Source organism: Austrofundulus limnaeus, unplaced genomic scaffold (genome assembly GCF_001266775.1).
Source record: "Austrofundulus limnaeus strain Quisiro unplaced genomic scaffold, Austrofundulus_limnaeus-1.0 Scaffold90, whole genome shotgun sequence".
Lineage (NCBI taxonomy): Eukaryota > Metazoa > Chordata > Actinopteri > Cyprinodontiformes > Rivulidae > Austrofundulus > Austrofundulus limnaeus.
The window spans coordinates 1,539,371-1,562,236 of NW_013952492.1; the positions used below are offsets into that span (position 1 = coordinate 1,539,371).

The 22,866-nt window shown below is 37.6% G+C and overlaps 1 protein-coding gene across 1 annotated transcript; it reads right to left on the reverse strand.

Moving 5' to 3' along the window:
* Positions 1-1,409: 1,409 nt before the first annotated feature.
* Positions 1,410-19,367, reverse strand: sema3ab (sema domain, immunoglobulin domain (Ig), short basic domain, secreted, (semaphorin) 3Ab). Its single transcript, XM_014012364.1, has 16 exons — positions 19,176-19,367; positions 18,359-18,421; positions 15,779-15,898; positions 14,954-15,044; positions 14,082-14,201; positions 12,680-12,822; positions 9,124-9,238; positions 8,946-9,015; positions 8,694-8,838; positions 8,391-8,610; positions 8,223-8,314; positions 8,085-8,126; positions 7,297-7,454; positions 5,534-5,601; positions 4,428-4,573; positions 1,410-4,101 (listed from the first exon to the last, which is right to left on the reverse strand). Exons 1-16 carry the CDS (start codon positions 19,332-19,334, stop codon positions 3,577-3,579), a joined length of 2,277 nt encoding a protein of 758 aa, XP_013867818.1. The 5' UTR covers positions 19,335-19,367; the 3' UTR covers positions 1,410-3,576.
* Between the last annotated feature and the right edge of the window lie 3,499 nt (positions 19,368-22,866).

Below are 22,866 nucleotides of genomic sequence, written 5' to 3' on the forward strand. Positions count from 1 at the left end.
TTTCATTTTTTCTATAAAATGTAAGTGTCAGAGTGGTCCTCCTCAGTCATGCCTGGTTTGGCTGGAAGTCTGGTTGAGCAGAATGTGGGAGATTAACCTTTATGAAAATTGTCTCCTTATCCACAGGAGGGCAGCCATACTCCATGTAAATCTATCACTGGGAGGCAAAGAACATTCCAGGGATATCTTTTTTACACAACCAGAGATAGTATTTCAGAAATGTGCATTCTCTGCTAAAACTTTGATACATAAGTATGGGATAAACTGTAACTGTGTCTGGCTCTCAATGAAGTGCTGCTGCTGCAAAAGTAGCCTTCTAATTCAATAATCCATTACTCAATGAAAAAAATATATAATAACTTTTATGCTTTGCTGCAATTTGTGCATATTTTATTTTCATCCACTTTTGTGTCAAAAACTGTAAAAGGACGATATTTTGACCATAAATGATTTCATTTTAAACCACAAATACCTTCTCTTTCTCCATTGTTTTGGAAAGTAGTTGTCTCTTTCCAGATGAAAGACTCTGTCAACACCAAAACCCCTCAGTAGTCTTCTCTTTGAAGAGTCTGTCTGGGCCTGTTTGTGCTGAAACCTGTGGGATCCCACAACAACAGGGTAAACCTACAGAGGTCATGGTCAAAGCTCTGGTGAGTCATGCACCGGATGACCTTTGACCTCGTTTTCACTCTCTAGTGAGACAAAACTGGTCCTCTCATGTTTAAAAGCGTGCAGCAATAACCTAGCTGGAAAATGAGAAAGAAAAAAATAGAAAGCTGTTTTCTTCCTTTTCAGATAATCATGTGCTTTTCTGTTGTAACCACCAGAGTGCAGTGCAGCACTGTCATTTTGATAACGTTAGAGAAATTTCAAAGTTTTGCCCTTCTCTTGATGGTTCACTGAATTTTCCTTTTGTTCTGGTTCTGGTTGAGTTGTAAACGCAACAAGATGAGATTCAACAACTTTTTTTTTTTGAAAATATGCTTGTTTCTGTGCGAAACAAGAGGATAACTGCAGTTACACTGCAGATATCTTATGTTTTATTCACATCAACATCAGTGCTTTAAAATCAGCTCACAATAAATCCATCACTGTTTGAGGCATCACTTTTAAAGACCAAATTGTAGTTGGTAAGTCCAGACCTTTTTTAGAAATTCTGGTGCAAATTATGGGATATAATTTTTCAGAAAGCATCTTGGCAATCAAGAAAACTTAGCAGGTAAAAAAATATCACCCAAACAGAATATAAAAGTATCTACAAAGAACCAGGAGAGACTAAAATATTTTTTCTGCACTCATAGAGACTCCAAGTACACAACAAAAAGTATTTAATGACTAAAAAAAGTGGATTTTGTATGTTCCCTTAAACAAAAATAAAACCTTTTTATTGGAATAAATACAGCAGACAGTTAGCTATGAAAAACAGATTTATTGAAACCAGCACGTCATGATGAGACATTTATAACATCAGTAGAATACATCACCATTAATATTGTCATGCCAAAACGCAGCAACAGCAGCACTTCATTTCCTCACTCCCACCATTTGTGAGACAGGCCTCCTACATTTTCCTCTTCATGAAGATAGTCTTATCACACACACACGCACGCACGCACACACGCACACACACACACACACACACACACACACACACACNCACACACACACACACACACACACACACACACACACACACACACACACACACCACTCTGGTGATCGGCTTGTCTCATTAGACTAGAATCTCCCGAGGCCGGCTCCAGCTGCTCCTCCTCTTCCTCCAGCGTGGCTTCCACTGGCAGATGAAGCTTTGCAAACACCCGTTTACAGTCTTCTGACTCACTGATGTGTTGCAACTGTTCATTGTCCATTGTTGTTGAATGGTATGTAGAAAGCAAGATCCAAAAAGAGATTTTTTTATTTTTATTTTTTGTTGTTGTTGAGTTCCTGTTTATACTGCTTTGGAGTTTTAACATAAACATTATTTACATTGTTGAAGTTGCTACTATTGTGTACTGCGTAAGCAAGCAACGGCTTAACAGTGCCAACATCAGACTATATCAAAGCAAAACAAGAACACCACACCAGTATTCACATGCACTAGCCGATAGTGTTGTATCTGTCGTTACAGGAAGTTCACAGCTACATTCCAGATTTGTTTGCTTGTGCACAGTTTAGCTTTTAATAGTTGGTAAAAAGTAGTAGTTGATTTTTACATTGCATGCAGTGAAATGAAGGTGTTACACTTCACTGTTTGTGAAAAATACGCACATACGTAGGAAGTACAGTACCATATGGAAAGGGGTTAATGCTCTGTGCTTTTCATTGCATGTGGTTTAGAATTAGCAATTATCCATTTGTAATTGCAGTTATTGTTTAACCAGATTGGTCCTGTGAAATATAAACTTTAGGAAAACAAACAAAAAAAAGCATCTGCACATTATTTATAAAAAATTGCAATGCACAGAACTGTTTATGAATAAATAAACAAGTCATGGAAAGAAAGCCAATGGAAAGTATTATTAAATAAACATGGAAGAACTCAGACTTGACATTTTGGAAACAGAGACAAGGCAATTTTCTAAATATTAAGACCAGAGAGTTTCACAAAAAAGTAATATTAAGATTGTTTGAGAAGCTTATATAGGGCATGGATACACACACACACACACACACACACACACACACACACACACACACACAAGTATAAAAAATCTCCCTGCTGATGAATATTTAACAAACTTTCTCTTAAATAAACTTTAATTTGGGCAAACATGAACCAACTAGACAAATGAAAACTATTGGTATTCCCTTTCTTGTAAGGAGATATGATAGAATAAATTATTTACACAACCTAACTATGTGATTATGGGTTTTTTTTCATTGTTTTGTTTTTTTTAACAAATGATGACTGCTCCTATAAATTTCTTGCAGTTTTTGGGCATTTTCACTTTCATATAAATAGATTCCCTAATTTCCATTACCTCAAATGATCTACTTATTTTCTCATTGCTTTTCCTGTACCAGATTCCAGTTTATTCTGCAGCCTGCCCTAGTATTATTTCACCTATTATCATTTTTTTTCCCTGTGGAATAGAAAAGAAATGATCAGCTATTATAGGTTTGTGCTTATCCGCACACTAAAAAAAACTTCTAACTACAATACCATGAAACAATGCCAAACATTGCCAAATGTGTCAGTCAAACATGGTGTGTATTTGTATCCATTTCTTACACTGGCTGACCTTGTCCCTCTGCACAGTTTAGGTCAGAGGCCAGCTGAGATAATATGCTTCAATGGTCTTGGATGATTTGACAACATCCTTTTTCCTGCGGTCCTCTGTGCTGTGGTACTGTAAACATGGCTGCCCACGCACAGAACACACCAGCTGCCAGTTCAGTTCAGAGCAGCATTTTCTATCTTTTTTTGTTGTTGTTTGTTTTACTTTTCAGTTCCGTCTTTGACAATATCTGTTTCACATAATGAAGGAGAACAAAATGGTAAGTTTATGAGGTGTACAGAATGAGATGTGGGCGTGGTCTGAAGCCTCAGCAGTAAAAGTCAAGGATTACAGTTCAGACACTGCGGGGGGCCCTCTCCAACTCGTGGGTTCTACGGTTGCGGCCCTTCTGCCTTTCTTGCAGGTGCTTCCACTTGGATGCCATTCCTTGCACGTGCATGCTGTTGTGAGGGTTCGCCGCAGCCTTCTGCTGCGGCTGTGTTTGCACCTGCTGCACCAGGTGAGCTTTTTGCCGCTTGTGCTTCCTCTCACGCTTCCAAACCTGGTCACAGAAGTCGTCCACACTGTTCAGAGTCGGGTGATTAACTAAAGACAGGAAGTCTCTGTACCAAAGCTTTTGATTCGGAGACTCTCTAGAGGAGGAAAATTTCTGGGCGTTGCCACTGGTCGCTGCATCTTCATTACGGTGTAAAAGATCCTGCAGCCGCTCTGCATCAATGACTTCGAGGTTAACTTTTAGAACCGTCTGCATGAAGCCGTGCTCCACTGCCTGGCACAGATAAATGCCAGAATCCTCCTTGTAAAGAATCCGAATGAGAAGACCCTGGTCTGTGTGGATAAAGCGCTCCTCTGATCTTATCTACACAGATAGAAAGCAGAAGTAGATAGAGAGGAGGAGAGGGACAAGGAGAAAAAGACAAAGCAGAAATTAAATTCAACACATCAAAACGAGCTGTCATAGTTTCACCGGAATCTAATCAAGTGTTCTGCTTATTGCTCTTTGTTAAATACTGAAAAAAAAAAAAGATTTCTCTTGAGTCAGCGATGGCAGTAAGTACTGATAAGTCTGTATGAAAAGTTTTATTATAATTAGACCTCCTTTATCATTATATCTGCTCTTCAGGCAAAATATATTCAACTTTATTTAAAAAAAGACTAAATAAAAAATGATTAAGTTGAGTCAACCTCTTGTGTTCGTTCCTCTGTGGAAGGCTGGTACTGCCAATGTGTTGTGGCTCTCTGGGACTTAGGGCTGCATTCAAGGAAAGTGCTGCTGTTCTCCACACCGTACACAGTTTTATCCTGCAGGGTTGCCTTTCCACTTAGTTCATCTTGAAAACAACAAAACGTTACATTGAATCACATCATCAAAAGTTGGTTTTATTAAAGGAGAAATGTCATCTTTTTAAATCCTTCTTTTTCACATTTAAATCATTCAGTTGGGGTCTATATATAGGAGAACTGCAATGCTTTTGGTCTGAATTCCTCCTTATTGTAACTCCACAAGAGGAGAATTAAGTCAACAAAAATGTAGTTGCTAAGTACAGACCTTATACAGTGCGGCTGTTATGTTGCAAATACTGTGATGTAATATTTCAGAAAACGTCATAGAGAAAAAATTAAGCAGGTTGAAAAATATGATCCAAACAGTATACAATGATTTCTTTGCCGCACCGCTAGAGAATAAATTGAACTTTTCTGCACTCCTTTAGACTTCAAGCACACAACAAATGGTATTTAATGGCTAAAAAAGTGGATTTTGCATGATATGTCCCCTTTAAAGTACATATTTACAATTTAAAAAGTTCTGAAAATCCCTTTTGTTTTCTTTTTAACTCTCTGTCCTTTATTTTTTTTTCCCAAAATGAACAAACAAATGTGTTATTCCATGTAGTTATCTTCTGGCAAACTGTGAAATGGAACACCTCCTTTTCAAATTGGCAGCGTTTAACAACTCTTTCCATTTATACCTTGTTAAAGGGAAGTAATGCTAAGCGAGTGAGTAAATTTGACCACAGACGAGGTCCTCACTTTGGTTCTAGGACAATAACGGGCCAGTTCACTGGTGGTCCTGGCGACAGAGCGGAGGCTTGAAGGAATGTTGACCATGTTAATTATAAGCTTTGCATGAACCAGGCTCAATTTTTACACCACCAGAAAACACATAAAAACATGCAGATTCCTCACACACAAATTCCTCTATTGAAGGACAGACACTGCTTTGAGATCATTCAACCACATTTAAAACTGCAATAGTTTTTTAAATTATTGTTTTTCTCCTGTAAACTCACCATGGTGCTGCAAATCTGAACACTGAGTGAGTGGGTCTCCGTTCCTGATATCTTGCCTTCTCGTTCTCCTGCAGCGAGCACAAAAATAAACAAATTCACAAGTCAGCAGAAACACCAGCTTTTTATGTGTATGTGTTTGCGAGGGAGAAAATGCATGTCTGCAGGGACTTTTGTGTGAGTGTAGGTGTGTATTTGAATGAGGTTTGGGTGTGCAGCAACAGTGCAGGCCAACACAAACAGATAAACAGCAGGCAGCCAGTGGCTTAGCAGAAAAGCTTTAATTATAGGGTGTGAATGATAGTGGAATTCAGAAATAATGAATCAATCCAGCCTGTCATCTTTCTGGAGCACAAACTCTGATGGTACAAAGTCTTCATTTTAGTGTCATACACTACCTTGAGGTTATTTTCCATAAAAAAATGAAATGAAGCAACAATGGCGACACAAAAACACACTTGTAAATTTTGGTTCTCACTTTAAAGTTTAGTGCATTGATAATTAAGGTACAAGTTTACTCTGGTTTTCCATAGGAGTCTAAAATCCTACTAACTGACTACATACTGCATCTCCAGTTCAAATCAATAGGTCTGGTGAATGCATGCGTGGGAGGCTGCACACAAAGCTAACAGATAGTCACACAGTAAGTTACCCCACAAACTATAATAACACAAATGTTGAAATGTACCAACATCAACCTTACCCCTGGTTCACCCTGCAGACACAACTGACTTTAGATCATGTTTACAGTAAACACTTGAGGTGGGTTGTAAGTGTAAAAACATCACTATATATAACTGAGGGTGTTAAGTATAAGAAAAAGCCGGGAATATAAGTGTGTCTTAGCTCTAGGAGACGTGCTAACCCTTCATGGTTGATAGTCAAATATACAATTAAACACAAATATGTACTGTAATTCTAATTAAAGCATGTATTTTTTATAGATGTCTTTTTGTAAGTCTAGAACATTGCTTATATTCATTTTCACTTAAAGGAAAGATGCATCTTCTTTGAACTGGAGTTTTATAGAGTACACATAAGTAGTCAGTGTTCTAAATGCAGTAGACGGCATTAATGTCAGTTTGTAAGGAAAGAGGTTTCATGGGGAGGTGAGCTGATCACTTCTCTGCAAAGACACATTTAATGATTGTTTGCAGTCTAAGTTTTGTCCATGATAATGATGAATGATAATGATAAAGTTGTCTTGAGAAAATGACCATAAAATGTGAGTTCCCATTAAAACGTTTAAAATGAAGGTTTAGAGTTAACTTTAAAACTGTTCAGCAAAACTCAAACCGGCAGCAACATATCTGAACATGTAAACATTACCACCGAAATGAAACATGAGAATCAGATTGTAGAATGAAAAAAAGGAGTATTGGTTTTCGGAAACACTAAATGCCCTGACCTCAGCCTAACTAAAAATAGCTGATAAAAGTCAATCCAAAGAAATTTTGCAATGAAACAAATGAAATGAAATTGTATTAAATCTGAGAGTAAGAACAGTATGTATCAAACTCAGTTTCCACAAATGTTTACTGCCATAGTAGAATATATATACAAAATAATTTGCACCCTGACATGACCTCAGAACAATTACAAGCAATAAAAACGTGCTTGTTTGTGTTTTTATTGTACATGTACATTGTAAAACCATAGAGCTCAATGAGGATGCACAGTTGTAATATGTGCACGTGCATGTGCTCGTATTGGGATTTATTAAGACATGCATAAGTATGAATAAGTATGAACTTTGTATTGACTACCTTTTAGCCATTGGAAAGTATCTGGAGCACTCTGTGCCATCCCATGCACAGTATGGGTCTCTTGCCAGGCAGCATTCAGCACAAGCCTTCCCATAAACTTCACATCGATGCAAGGGCATCTGAGACACACCGATGTCTGACCCAAGATAAAGTTGTTGCTAGTAAAAAGAAAATACAGGGTAGTAGATATTAGATGTGTGAGTTTATTTGAAACAGTTTGCATTTCAGTTTCGGTATGTTGTGTTCTTTAACATAACAAAGTTTGGCACAGACCTCAGAAATACAGCAGGGCATTAAAAACAGGCACTTTGTCCCTCCTACCTGTCAATTAGCTTTCTCGTTTTTAAATCCCTGTCATTTAAGATGACAAGCTAACTGTCACTGTAAAGCCAGCAATTACGATCTCTGAGTGATGACAAAACAGCTTATCTCGAAGTGCTTAAATCATGCTCACAAAAGTGTCTTTGTTCTGTCTCTCAGTGCCCTTAAGCTAGGTGTGTCACCTCAAGAAAAAACTAAAATAAAATAAAATAAAATAAAATAAATTAAATTAAATTAAATTAAATTAAATTAAATTAAATTAAATTAAATTAAATTAAATTAAATTAAAATTAAACAAAATAAAAAATAAACACTTTTTCAGACAAGTTTTCCAGAGATGCATGTTTTGCATAAACAAAAGTCAAATTTCATCCCTGAGTCACTGGTGAGTTTGGTTTTGTTACAGTTACCAGTAATAAGTCAATCTAAATGACAAATCTTCCTTTCAGAAACTGTGAATAATATACCTGTTTAGTCGAAAGTTCCATGGCTTTAATGGCCACTGGTTCCTGTAAAATAAAACAAATTATAACAATAATTAGTCAAGGCTTGCTGATTTCAGAGATGCCAAAAAGGGAATACAGGTATTTGAAGAAAAAACATACTCTGAAGACAGTCATTTCTTCTAACAGAACTTCCTCCAAATCATGCCAGGAGCCTCTGGGGATCGATACGACTTTCAGAATAGTTCCCATATCTATGACAAAAAATGAGAAAGCACGTTTTAACTACAGTGTGGTCAGCGATTTAGTTTGCATTGAACATGTGTCTACCTGTGCCTATGAACATAACATCATATAGGCCATCTTCAGCTTCTACTTTATCAACAACTATTTGGGTGAACTGGTAGTCCACATCTGTTTTGACAATGATTGGTCGATTGTTGATTGGATAGATAGGGTTAAACATGGCTGGATGACTTCTGGCAAATGTGACGACTTCATCTGGAAGGTCTTTGGTTGTATCAAAACCACCAAACGTCTTGCTTGGGCACTGTAAAAAAAAGCAACGTTTGATAGTTTAACAACAAAAAAGGCCATAAAATTTAAGTATTAGATCATAAAGTCTGTACTCACTGTGCCAGGCCGGGGGTAAGGAACACGGCCCTGGAAGGGCACCCACTGGTAACTGGGTCCATCTCTATGAGCATATGGCCCCAGGAAAGCTCTCCTGATGTCCGTCATGCTGTACATACAAACTGCGGAACCTTTAAAAATGTTGCTAAAGGGAACGAAAGAACAAGTCAGAAAACAAGAAGTCCCAATCAAACTGCACACTAAAAATACACAACAGAAAAGCCTTCAGATCTCTAGCGTGTCCTACAATACCTGGAAGTGGTAAACACTCCATAGATGATTGGGCTCTTGGGATCCTTTGTGCTCACGAGAAAAACATCCTCTGGAAGCCAAACAGAAGTGTCAATGTATTTCAGACATTCTGTGCTAAAACAATAGCATATTTCATATTTCTGAGATATAATGAGACAAAGAAAGAGCTGTAACTCACGTAGTTCATCAAAGTGGGTGTCTATTCCGTTACTCCCTGGCACGGAACAAATAAGTCGAGCTTTCAAGAAAGTAGTCCATTTATTGACCAGGCTCCTGTGACCTCCTAAGTCATTCTGTTAGACAAATTGCATGTTAAAGTCTGGCAAGAAATCTACTTTTTTATCTTTATAGAACAAATTCGGCAAGCAAAGACATAGGTTGTGTATTTATTTTTTAAATGCATTAGTAAACAGAGAATACACTGTAAGGATAATTTTTTTCAAGTGATAATGATAACAATCACACTTGCACTGTTACTGTGTAATGTAGGCAAATTTTTAATGCATACATAAAAATATTTTTGAATAGGACTGTCACAATAAATTTTGATGGGTGATAAAGTGTCTCATAAATTATTGGGATAAATGATTGTATTGTTTGGAGACCAGTTTAAACTAATATAATCCCTCCCCACACTGCTTGTGAATCTTATGGAAGTTAATGAAATTTACACAAAATAAAGTTACAAATTGATCTGGACCGTATATTGTGAAAAAAAAAAAACACAAAACAGCAGCCAATGAAGCTGTAAAATCGCTTCCCACCTCTTCTATCCAAGTTGGCCCAATTTATTCAGTATGTTGTCCCCTGGCTTCATTAAATAGCTGCAGTCACCTGCACGCCACTTACAAAGTTTACGGAACTTTACGTAAAATACACAAAAAAATTCATAAAAATTCTTGGCAAATCCAAGGTGTCGCCAGCTGAAAGAAGGTGTCGGAAAACCAAATATGCTCTTCTAGCTAAATGCCTATTCACTGTGCTCTCATGATAGAGGTTACATGACCATGCGCTTAGCAAATGCCTGACGCCAGCGTTCAGTCTTCCCTACGCTAATGGTGCGTTCACACCGAACGCGATTTCAGCTTCAAAATCGCAGCCAACGCTGAAGTTTGAAGCTCGTGCACTTTGAGGTCAGACGCAGGACAGTTGTTGAAGCGCCGCACGGCGACAGCCGCCCCGCCCCTCCCTCCTCTGTCGGGCTCCGTTTAATGTCGGACGAGGAAGTGGCTTTTGCTTTAATTTACAGACAGCCAGAACGTGTCACGTTCATCAGATAATTAATTCATAATTAATTCACCAGATAATTCAGAGAAGAGGCTCACAGCTGCTTTCAGGACTATTTTTTTCAGTCTGATGAGTCGCTGCCACGCATTGCTGCGGATCAGGACACGACTGCAGCACTCATTTTAGCTAAAGAGCAGGAGCTCTGTCTGTTTCAGGTTAGTGGACCTCATTCAGTAAACTGTCCCGTCGGGAAATATGTCACTACGTCACACAGTGGAGTCTCTCTGATTGGTTGACGCTGCGCGTCGAGCTGCAAAAGTTCAGATTTTCTAACTTAAGCGATTTGGACGATTTGGACGATCTGAGCGTTCGACGCTCAGATCGTCCAAATCGCGCTGCTCTAATCGCGCTTGAGGCGCCGCAGAACTTCCCGACGTTGCTTGAAGCGCCTCCACCATAGACTTTGCATGTAAACCTGCTGCTCCTGACGCTGAAATCGCGTTTGGTGTGAACGCACCATAAGGAGTAGAAAAGAGGGAGACACAAAGGCTACGTTCACACTGCAGGTCTTAATGCTCAGTTCTAATTTTTTGAAAAAATCCGATCTATTTGTGTGAACGTTCACATTACATTTTAAATGTGACCTGCATCAGACCCCTGTGTGAACGCTACACAGCACTGATGTGACATGCATGCGCAGTAAAAGACATGATGTCTCATCAGCCGGCTTGTTTGTTTACAGAGCTAGCATGGATGCTACATTTTGCGCATCGAATCGGAAGTTGTTGTTTAATCAGAGCCGATTAAATAATTATCTGACCTGCTTCTTTAGTTCAGTGTTTTTATCTGAACCTGCCTCTGACCGGGATGCTCCAGTGAAGCTTTTTTTTTTTTTTGAATGAAACTACGAGCTGGAAAAAGTATCGACCAAGTAGCTAACTTTAGGATCGATACTCTCCGCGACCCAGGCTGGACATCGTTATTATCAAACTATCTACGTGGAAAATGAAAAGTAAAAAGATGAAGCAACTGGACTTGTGTTTTGGAGCTGTAAACACACGGAGCTACAGATTTAAACAGCGAGACTTGAGGTTAGTGTCTTATTGATCCTTCACCCCCTCCTCCTGATGAAAAAGTCAGATGAATGTGACATGAGCGTTCACACTACAGTCACTTTGAAAACATCAGATATATATCCGATTTAAAACCACATACTGAAACAGCCTGGGCCGGATTTGAAAAAATCGGATTTGTCTCGTTCAAACTGTCATAAGAAAATCGGATATGAGTCAGATGGGTCAAAAAAATCGGATTTGGGTCGGATTTGCCTGCAGTGTGAACGTAGCCAAAGACAACAAACAAGCAGGCAAATGAAAATTATCAGTCTCAGTTTATTCATTAACCTCAATGTAATTTATTGTGTGATTAATTAATTTATTGCTTATCATGATGGGCCTATTTTTAAACAGATGTGAGAAGAAGTAAAAAACTCGAGGCCTGGTAACTGTCCCTTCTTGGAAAACTGGTTATACGTGAACCTGTAAGGACTTGTGTGACACTTGGTTAATTCGAGTTTCTTGACATTCACACCTACCTATTAACGTACATACATACCATGGTGACTGATTTATGTATTTGTTGATTTCACAGAATAAATTATTGTCTTTTTTGCTTCCCGTAGCAAAACATTTGTAGGAAACATTGACAGCTCCCTAAACATTTGCCCAAGGCACAGTCAGTGATTTATTTATTGAGAAATTTACTTTTGCCTACCTCATTTCTGTTTGATGACAAATGGCTCTTTTTTTTAAAATGGGACAGAAATATGACAGTTGCCTAACAGGGTAATGTGTGTTCTCTTGATTGCCGCAAAAGGACACAGATGCAGAAAGGTCTGGCTCATACGATTGCATTCCACCTCTGCTGAGCTGTGACAGTAAATTAGAATTTCTACAAGTATGCATAGGCTTAAATTAATACCACAACTTACGTAGTGAATGGCTTGTATTGTGTTGAGGACAGCAGATTCCTAGCATTCAGGGTAATGAGGGTGTGATAAAGAAGGTGTGATGTGCAGTTAAACAGGAGGCTAGAGTTGGACATGATATCTGAAATCAACTGAACTCTGCAGATTTGGAATATCAAACCTGCCAATAGAACATCTAATGCTGAGTACAACAGACCCAGCAAAAAAAGGGCTAGTTTTATGATAACAGTGCTATAATAATGACATTTTTGTCCCTCCCAGGTTTTGGTGACATATGACATTTCTCTCAGCCGCCTTTCATTAGGAGTGATTGCAGCAGATGGAACAAAGCCCATTTAAAACCAGGCTAAAATTAATCACAGATAACATCCCCTGAAGGCTGTGATTATGAAAGCCACTCAGACACTCTTTTTTTTAAAAAGATAGTGAAGCTATTTCGCATAATATTGGCAACAGTGACGTGGTCTGTTTCATATTGCGTGCACTTCAATATTCTCCATGTGTCTGTGTGTACGCTCACTTTGCAGAGCTGTCCAATGCGAGCATATGTGGCCTTTCCGGCATGTTCTCCTTCCATCGCGTTCTCCCGGAAGAACAGGTAGATTTTGTCATCCTCTGGGTTGTCATTTTCTGGGATGAGATGGACACCCAAAAATCTAGGCTCTTTAAAAAAATGCACATGGAGATAAAGTTAATCACATTAGCACAAAAACAATTTGCTTATTTACCACTTTTATCAAACTCTAATTGTTGAAAATGTTAATCAAATGATGGAAATCTGACAAGAATAATCAAATATTTGTGTAAAACACACATTGTGTAGTCAGTATGATCATAAAAAACTGTGAAATTATAAGTTATGATGGCAACATTTGCACACAGACTTATACTCGAGGGCTTCGTGGTGTGCTGTAATGAATGTAATAAATTGAAACCTGAACTCCACTTGAGAATAACATGCTTCTTGCACTTTGTTTGGACAGCAGTATTTTGAGCCATGCTTTAACAAGGTAGACCTTCTTGGCACAAGTATGGATGTAGTGATTGTTTTTAATAATAAACAGTGAAAAGAAGAGGTCTGTTTAAAGTTTTCTGCAATTTTCTCTGCTTTTGTGTAAAACTCTTGGTCGCACGTTTAGCTTAGGAACAGCTGAAGTACGATAAGAATTTATTTTAGATATTACCACATTTTTAGGTTATGTTTTTTTTTTCTGTGAAAAAAAATCAAATAAGAAGTCCAGGTGAACCTTTAGAAATGGGTCAACTTAAAGTGCCTGTGACATTCATATCCTTCAAATACAAAAAGTAAAAGCAAAAATCTTTTTGTTAAGGAAATTTAACATAGTACAGATGAGTTTATCCATTTTGTCACATAACTGGCATATTTTCTTTTGGATTTAGCTCTGCCAATGAAACAGGAAGTGACATCAAACGGGAACTGTTTAAGAAAATAAAGGCCCTGGTTTTTGCCTATTTAAACAATATTATTTGAACTTTGACTCTTCTTCTTTTCTTTTTGACAGTGACTCAAAATAATCTAAACATCAGCTTATCTACAGTCTGTGCTCTCGGCCTCCATGTTCTTTTCGCATGCCGACTTTCCTTTGACATCACTTCCCGATTTTTAATATACAAATATCTCAACAAATGTTCATATCAGTGGCCTGAAGCTTTTGTTACAATAAATCAATCAATGTTATTTTTCCATAAATGCATTCATATTTATTACAAAAAATTGATGTCACAGACTTTAAAGTCACAGCACATTTTACACTATTCTTTTTTATATAAATTTACTGCTATCTCACTGTCTTAGCATGTTTATGAAGAGGTTATGGATGATTTGTTACCAAATTCATCAGCATAACAGATTTAATCCAAAGACTGCTTTCACTTTACAGGGTCTGTCCTCCTAATCTTACCGTTCAACCACCGGGAGTCATGTTGTTCCGTCCTGATTGGATGATGTTTGCCAAGAGTGCGAAATATGGCAAAGTCCCGCCCCATGAAGTCAGCTGATGTTCCAGCGTAAAGCTCCCCATCTGAGAGGCAGAGCAATAATTTGTTAGCATACGTAGACATGTAAGATGAGAGCGCAACCTTCAGTGCCTGTTTTGTCCCCAGTGGGCTTAGCAGCACAGGTAGACTTCCAGTCCTTGGAGAACACAGACAGTGACAGATGTAATGGACATCAGGAGTGTGAAATTGGCATTAAAAACAGAAGGCAGGGCAGTGAAGGTGAGTGAAGGATGAACGAATGGGGGGTCAGATGTGTAGAGGCGAAACACAGGAGTGTGAGACAAGGGGAGTACATAATAATGCTGGTGAGAAAGGGAAAATAAAAGGGAGAGGAGATGAGGGGTGATGGGCTAGAAAATGGCCATCTGCTAGGTTAAATGGTATGATGTAACACAATGTGACTGCTAATAATCAGGGGAAAAGAGAAACATCATGCTCATTTACCCCTGCCAAAAACAGAGGGATGGGAGGGGGTGTTGACACCAAAGAGAACTCAATAAAGTGTCACTGACCACATGCACAAGGACCACTTTAATGAAGAACAGTCGGATTAAAATACATTTTACAGTCCTGTCAATGAGGGGTTCTTGGTGTGTAAATACAAAGCAGGTCGACATGTAATGAATGTCAGAACAACCCTGTACTGTTATTTTACATTGACGTCACGCCTCGTATATCTACTTCAATGACAGAGTAAGGTACAAGATGGCTGTAGCCTCCCATGGATTTATTGCAGACTAGAGGAACTGCACGCTGCATCCGTTCCTAAACTCACCAATTAGCATTGAAGCGGTGAGCAGCTTGGGGTCATAGGGACTCTTCCCTCTGCCGTTCTCGACATGTGGCTCGAGTCTGAACACACCATCCTGGACGCACAGAAAAAAAAATGATCAAAGCTTTGATGTACCGTCAAATGTGGGGGTGTACATATGTTTTGTTGAGAAAAATGTCATATGGCAAACAACTGCTTCAGTAACAGGAAGCTATTTTTTATAAAATCCAGATACTGATCAGACTGCAGTATTTGAAGAAAGCTTTGTTGGTCATTGTGTTCAAACCAAATGCTTTACAGTAACTCTCTGAAAAAGCTCAATGTGTGTTATACACATTAAAAGATGTTACTTTCATATACAGTACATATATAAAGACTTTATGTACCTTTTAAAGCTAAGTTAATGTTACAGTAAAAAAGAATGACTAAAAATCTCTGTGATGTCAACACTTAAAATTTCTTTAGCATATAACACAAAAAGCAGAAGGATTTTCTAAGGGATATTCTTTATCTTTAATGGTCTGGAACAAACCATCTAACGAAGGAGAAATTCCTATACGTCTTACATTTTGAGGAAATAAGAGCACAAATCAGCACCAGTTATTTGCATAAAAATGTATATAATTTAATTTGGATAAAGGAATTATTGTAGCTTTTTTTTAAACTTTTTTTTTACTTTTCTATCCTAATTTGGAAAACAAAGTCAATCCCATTTCAATGCTTTGAGATTTTTGAATTTCATTGTAACTTTGATTTACCTTTATATATTAATCAGCGCCATCGTGTGTGAAAGGAGGTGAGGACAACAATAATAAAATGCATCCTTACCTCTGGTTTTCTGCCCACCTCCAGGTAGGAACAGACTGGGTGGAAGGCTCCTGTCCCACACACATAAACATGGGTGTGGTTGAACGGCAGCAACACCTTTATGAAATTTGCACACTCTCTCTGTTGGAAAAAAAGGACACATAAAGTAAGATTCATTATTATTTTTGTTGTAAACAGAGTAAAATCTGGTGATAAACCATGCAGTTGTGAAACATGCAAAACTTGATCTGATATTGTTTCAGTTAAATAGGCAATAGTAAAGAAAAAACAAAACATCTGTGATGGTCACTTTTCCCTTTTTTTAATCCTTTATGAAAGGTATTTTTAACTTCTCTGTTTTATATTTCAGAATCACCTGCTTAGCTTCAATGTGAAATGATGTATAATATATATTATGATTTATAGTAAAACATACTGACACATTAAAGACAGGGGAAAAAAAGCAGAACCACAAATTTTGCACAAGTGCTTGTTGTGCAAGAGATTTCATTATTTGTTAAGCACCGGTCCATTACTGGTTTTACATGTGGCTCTGTTTAGGTGGAGAGAACTGTTACAATCAGTGTCACACTGCTGCAACTCTGCATCATATCTGGGATACTTTTCATGCTTCTGAAATTATAACAAAACAAAGCAGAGACGAGGACTCGATACAGGCATTTGTCGTGCCATAACTTGTGCTTGCATTTCTTAAATTAAAAATAACTTTCTTTATAATTTACTGCATGTTACAAAAATGTCTGGTATGTGAATTGAGGTTTGTCAGGTGAGGAAAAAAATGAGAAGTACATCACAATACCTGATAATTTATTCTACAAGTGAGTAATGCAGAGCATTCTTTTCTTTTTGCTTTTATACCTGACACCAAAACAAAAGTTTGTGTCAGTTATATGTATAATTGTTGCTTTTTTCCTCTTGTAGATGTGCGAAAATGCCTTTTTCCATCGATCTTGTCATGTTTGTTTTGAGGCTGTCAGGCATTTACGTAGGTTCAAAATATTTTTCTCCCCACCTCTTTTTAATTTGATTTCTTATCTAAGTGTACAGCAGACGGACCACCCTTACGGTGCCTGATTCATTCATTTAAAAATGTTTACAGAAAACAAGAGTTCTCAGCATGTCAGATTTGCCTCACAAAGGAGCTAAAAGCCAGGGGCACTCATCCTATAATGGTGAGCGAACGGAGCCACAAAAAGCCATGATTTTACATTCCAGCTTATTGCTTCAGGCTCTTTGGAAGTTCAAAATCCATAACAACACTTGTAGGCAGCAGATCCAATCTTTCAGTGTGTTTACACAGAGTTTAACCCAACTGGGCAAGCTTCCATGCAACTGCACTTGGTCAAATGCAGAGAGTTGAAATGTTTGGCTTGTCATGAAAGGATTGAAAAGGTTTAAATCTTAACAATTAAGGATTTGCTTAAGATCTATTTTCATCTTAACTTGATGAAAGTGACTAAACTATGCTTATCCTAAACAAATACACTGCAAAATTTCGGAATTCATAGATGAAAATTGTTCATATTTAATTCTAAGATAATTCTACCTTAGCTGATTATAACATTAATGAACTGTTGTGTTGTTTTTAATCTGGATTAATGATTTGACAGTATCAGTAAAACAGTTAAATGGCTTTATTTATGATTTTTTTTGTCTGCATGATTATCTGCTTGATGGCAAAAACCATGCAATATAAAATTTGTCATCTTTAACAGTAGTCAAAATCCAGCAGGTCTCTGAACAAATAATCACATACAGGTCAGAGTTTTGTGACAAAGGGAACTTTGTGTGTGCAAAGATAAAACTCCCAATTTAAGGATACACAAGACGTTCATGAATGATTCGAATCCTTTGATCGACTCCTTACAGTGAATGATGGGAACCAAGTCATGGGCAGTAAAAAGCTGTTGTTGGTTTTATTATTTTTTTGTATTCCACGTACTATCTTTATTTTTTCATCCTTAACTCCAGAGACAATTACACCTGCTTTTTTTTTCATAAAAACTGGCAGGTCATTGGAGCACGGCACCTCAGAGGAAAATGGGGAGGGGTTTCTACTTGATATGGTTCCACCCCCATGACAGGATGATGTACTTCCCTACGTGATGACGTAACTCATTCAAAACCAAACAGCTCTATGAAACAAATGGCTCATCAAGATTCAGATCCCTTCAAAAGGCCATTTATTTTATCACTAAATAGGAATATAGACACAACAACTATGTCAAATTCTCAGTGAACAAGTATTTACTCAGTCATTAATTTCCTGGGTGTTACTTTTTAAAAACAGACAAAGCAGTGTATTGGCAACAATCTACCTTCAGTGTGCTCGTATATATGCTACATTTGTACCAGCTTCACTACAGTATGTCTCTAAAGTTTTCATTACAGCCTAGTTGGTAAAATGCACTTAAATGGACCAAAACGGCATTATTAAACAATAATATATATCTTATTTTTACATCTCTGGAACTCATTGTTCATTGTAAAACTAAACAAATAGAATGATTTAAAATGTCTTGGGGAGCAAAAGGGTTAACCTGACTTCCGGGTTGAAGAGTGGATGAATTAAGCTCTTACCGGTACGTCTTTTCCTGCCCACTTGCATTCATCTTTTCTGGTGGGTGAAGCTGGCCAAGGAATCTGCAACCATAGCAGATATTATACAGATATACAGGTTAAATAAAAGAAAAAGAAAAAAGAACTACAAGTGATGGAGCACTGTAAAAAAATAAATGTTGGATTTACTTAACCATGTTATGTTACCTGGTTCCACTTAACTGAGTTGAGTAAATTCAAAGCAATATACCAGTTTTTAGCCAAAGAACATGAATATATTGCTTTGAATTTACTCAACTCAGTTAAGTGGAACCAGGTAGCATAACATGGTTAAGTAAATCCAACATTTCATTTTTAGAGTGAGCTCCTATGACAGAGTATTAGAGCCACAGAATATTTTTTATTATATATTCTCATGACTTATTTTCTCTTAATATTATGACTTTAAGATTGTATCAAAGTCTTGCGGTGTGGCCACAAAACTCTGTTGTACAGCTATGGCTTGTTTGCTTGAAAGTGTGTGTTTTTTTTATGGAAGTTGAAAGGGTCACAATGTGATTTGTTTTTCACTTTGTTCCAGTTTGCTACATAATTCACTCAGGTGTGCAGAGAGCAGCTAAGATGCTCAGAACAGTGTTTGACTGTGTGTGACAGCCCTGGTCTAAAATATACATGAAGCACTTCTCTTTAGATGCAGAGAAGAGACTCCCATGATACTTGAGGCCGGTGTTCTAGCTGAAGATGAACAACAGCAGAAGTCGGTCAGAAATGGAAACAGACCTAAAGCCATAAATTAATAAAACTATCAAACACACAGACAACAAATTACAGGCTTTACCCTTGCGTTGTCTTTGCTGATGTTGAGGAGGTTAAAAGAGAAAATGTGATCCTTGGCTCCCACCAGCAATCTTCCTTTCTCCTCATCCAACAGGAAAGTGTGGTAAGCTGTGCTGTTAGTGATGCCCTCAAATGTCACAAGATTGTTAGACTCCAACATCTCTGCAGAGATAAAATTAAGAAAAAGAAGTAATCAGAACAATAAATTAATTAAAAGAACTGGATGAATTGGGGCCATTTTCTATCCTCATAGGTTCTGTTCAGGATGTGTTCATTGGATTGGAGGTGTGGTACACTCTGGAAAGGTTAACAGTTTCACAAAGAGACAAACAACTATTCACACACTCACTCAGGGACAATTTATTGTTAGTAATGAACCTAAAATGCATGTTATTGGTATGTGGGAGAAAATCAGAGTAATCTGAGAACACCCACATGTGCACAGAGGGAACATGTTAACTCCAATCAGGAAAGCCCAGGGCTGAGAAACGATTCTGGAACCGTCTTGTTGTGAAATGACATCCAAATGTACCGCCTCTCCATTTTAGATTTTTTTTCCCACTTACGCTACCATGCAATATTTTTGGAAGGTGGGAAGAAACCGGAGTACCCAGAGAAAACCCTAACATGAATGAAGACAACGTGCACTCCATACACAAAGGGCCCAGCTGGAAGTGGAAACAGAAGTCTCTTTTGCTTCAAGGCATCAGCACTAACCAACTGTGCCACCATTTAGCCTTGTTACATCTTATAACAAATTGTTTTACTGTATGCTTAGCCAAGCAAATTGCTACTAGAGCATTTTAAGCTAAAGTGGAACTGACAGGTAAAACCAACACTGTAAGCCAAAAACAAGACTGTTTATATGTGGAAGGGACTTTCGTCAGAGCGGCCAAGCAGAACTCACAGTGGAAATCTGGGATGAGGATTAAATGTTATTATTCTGCTACTATTCCATAGTCTAAACATTACCTTAACACTACAATACAATATTAAGGTCACTTTGCAATACTGTTTCTCTGAAAAAGAATAAATAAACAGCAGTCTGCCAAGTCCAACAATATACCGGCAATCACTCTTAAACAGACGCCCAGTGTTTCGAAAGAGTTTACCACACTGACACGAAGCGGTGAGATTTTGACAATTGTTTCTAAACTCCTTTTTATAAAACATATCAAGACTTTCAAACACACAAAAGCACAATTTATTTTCCACTTTTTATTCTGTCTGTAAAATCTCACCAATACAACTGTCTAGATTGAGGGAAGTCAAGACTGCAGGGTCATAAAGCCGATAAAGGGCACAAGAAACACTTTGTCAAATACTGAAGTTGTTCTCTACATGATGTGGTTATAGTGTTATTAGTGTCTTGACTTTCATGGGTCTTAATTCTACTTTGTAAATATGTGAAACTGTGTCAAAAACTTTTTGACTCCCTATTCCAAAGACCAGCAATACAAGCAAAGTGCTGTCAAAGTGCTGAGAGTTATAGAACATGCAGGAAAGGCTTCACTGGGTGTACTCTGTTTTTAACTGCCTGTCTCTCAAGAAAGAAGAAAAAACTAACAGATATACTCATAAATGTTTTAGCTGAGAGGATGCCCCCTTCACTGAAGTGTGTCACAGCCCAAGAGAGAAAAGTTGATGAAAACTGGAATAAGACATAAGACCATCAGGGAGGACAAGGCATCGTGCAGAACACTTTTTCTTCATTTATCAAATCAAATCAAATCGACTTTATTTATAAAGTGCTTTAAAACAGCGGCCACTGACACAAAGTGCTGTACATGAGGGGCCAAAAACAATAAAGCGAATCTAACAAATCAACACTAAAAACACTCAAACACTAAAAACAAGCAAATGAAAAACAGCTAAAACAGACTAATCTCAAACTGTGTTAAAAGCCAGTGAATAAAAATAAGTTTTAAGATTAGTTTTAAAAACAGGCAATGAGGAGGCCTGCCTGACGTGTAGGGGTAGCTCAATCCAGAGCTTCGGAGCAGCAACTGATAATGCTTGATCACCTCTGAGGGTTCGCTTTGTCCTTGGTATTTTAAGGTGCAACTGATCGGCTGACCGGAGATACCGTGCAGGGGCATGGGGTGGAGAAGCTCCGAGAGGTAAGATGGGGCAAGGCCATGTAAAGATTTAACAACAAATAAAAAATACCTTAAAACAAACTCTAAAACGCACGTTTTAGAAGCTTGTTTGTTTTAATGAGCACAGCAGGGTTAACACATGATGTCATTTTACTCCATTTGAAACATAAAAATCAATTTGTCTTGGAAAAGCATGTTCAAATGTGATAAAAATAAATGTTGTTCATCTTTAAATCAGATTAGTTTTTGCACATTTCTCTCTCTGAGTGCCATGTCAGAGGGTGTTGGTGACCATGGTTCTGTACTCTATATGGCCTTTAAAATGTCCATAAAATGGCTCAAATGGTCTGTGAACTTCGTCCACATTTTTTCTTTCTTTCTTTTTCCAGTTGATGCAAGATGTTCTAACCCGTCTCTTCTCACAGAGTGTCCAAACAAAAAAATAATAATTATAATAATAATAAAATAAAAGAAAGAAAAGAAAAAAAAACAACAACTGGCCCAGAAGGATCTTTTTATGAAGGGACTTTTTTCCTGTTTGCCCTTGTTCTTCATTGGTGATTCTGTGGGTGTACGAGATATTGAGCATTTTTCTTAAAAACCCAATGCGGCATTTTTAAATCTAACAGTTTTTTGGTTCATGGTCCAAGCTTTCTCTTCCATATTTCACAATGGGAATGATGTAACGCTCCGGCACTCCTCTCCGGGTCTTTATAGAGAGGCCTACATTTGTCAGAACTCTTCTGAAGTTTGTATTTCATTTTTTTATGTAAAAATGTTAAGGACAAAGTATTGCTTCATTAGTGGTGACTTGAAAAGGTTCACTTTCTTCTTTATAACATTTATGAAAAAAATCCCTTTTATTTCTCCCTCACAATGTGCTAAAGGAGGTGGATCAGTGGGGTGTCCTTTATTGGGTTTTCACATTTTTTAAGAAAAACAAAAACCCTACAAAGGAACATACTGGATCGTTAGGTTCTGACAAGTTACAACAGGCTTCTTATTTAATGCAGTATTTGTTTTTGTTTTTGCTTTTTTATCTTAACAAACTTGGGCTCTTAGTGATTTAAAGTAGTTATTAGGGTTCACGTAACACACCCATTATTTTAATTATGGATAGAAACACAGCCCAAAAAGCTCAGCTGTGCTTGTTCTGGAGACTTGGTTGACGATCAATCACCAGTGGATCAAATATGAGCCTTGTGCTGACAGCTCTGTAACATCTACTTAATACCTGTGACCTTGTTTCACTTGCACTCACGTTTTGTTTACTGTATGTCTGAGAGAAAATAAATTATTATTGCAACACTCCATCAGTTTTAGGTTTGTTTTGTACAGCATGTTTTAGTGAATTATATAAAGTTAAATAGTATCATAATATAGTAGCAAAGTTTTTTAAGTGTCACAAAATGCAGTCTATTGATTGTGTTGAAGGTACTAACGTCTATGAAGGATCTCCAAATTGATTTGTGAAAAAAAAACATTAGAAATCTGGTGCAGTAAACTATAAAAAAGTGAGATGCTCAGACACTGGTTAACAATTCAAAAACAGCCAAAAATAAAAATGCACTATGCTCCTTAAAACATTTTTAA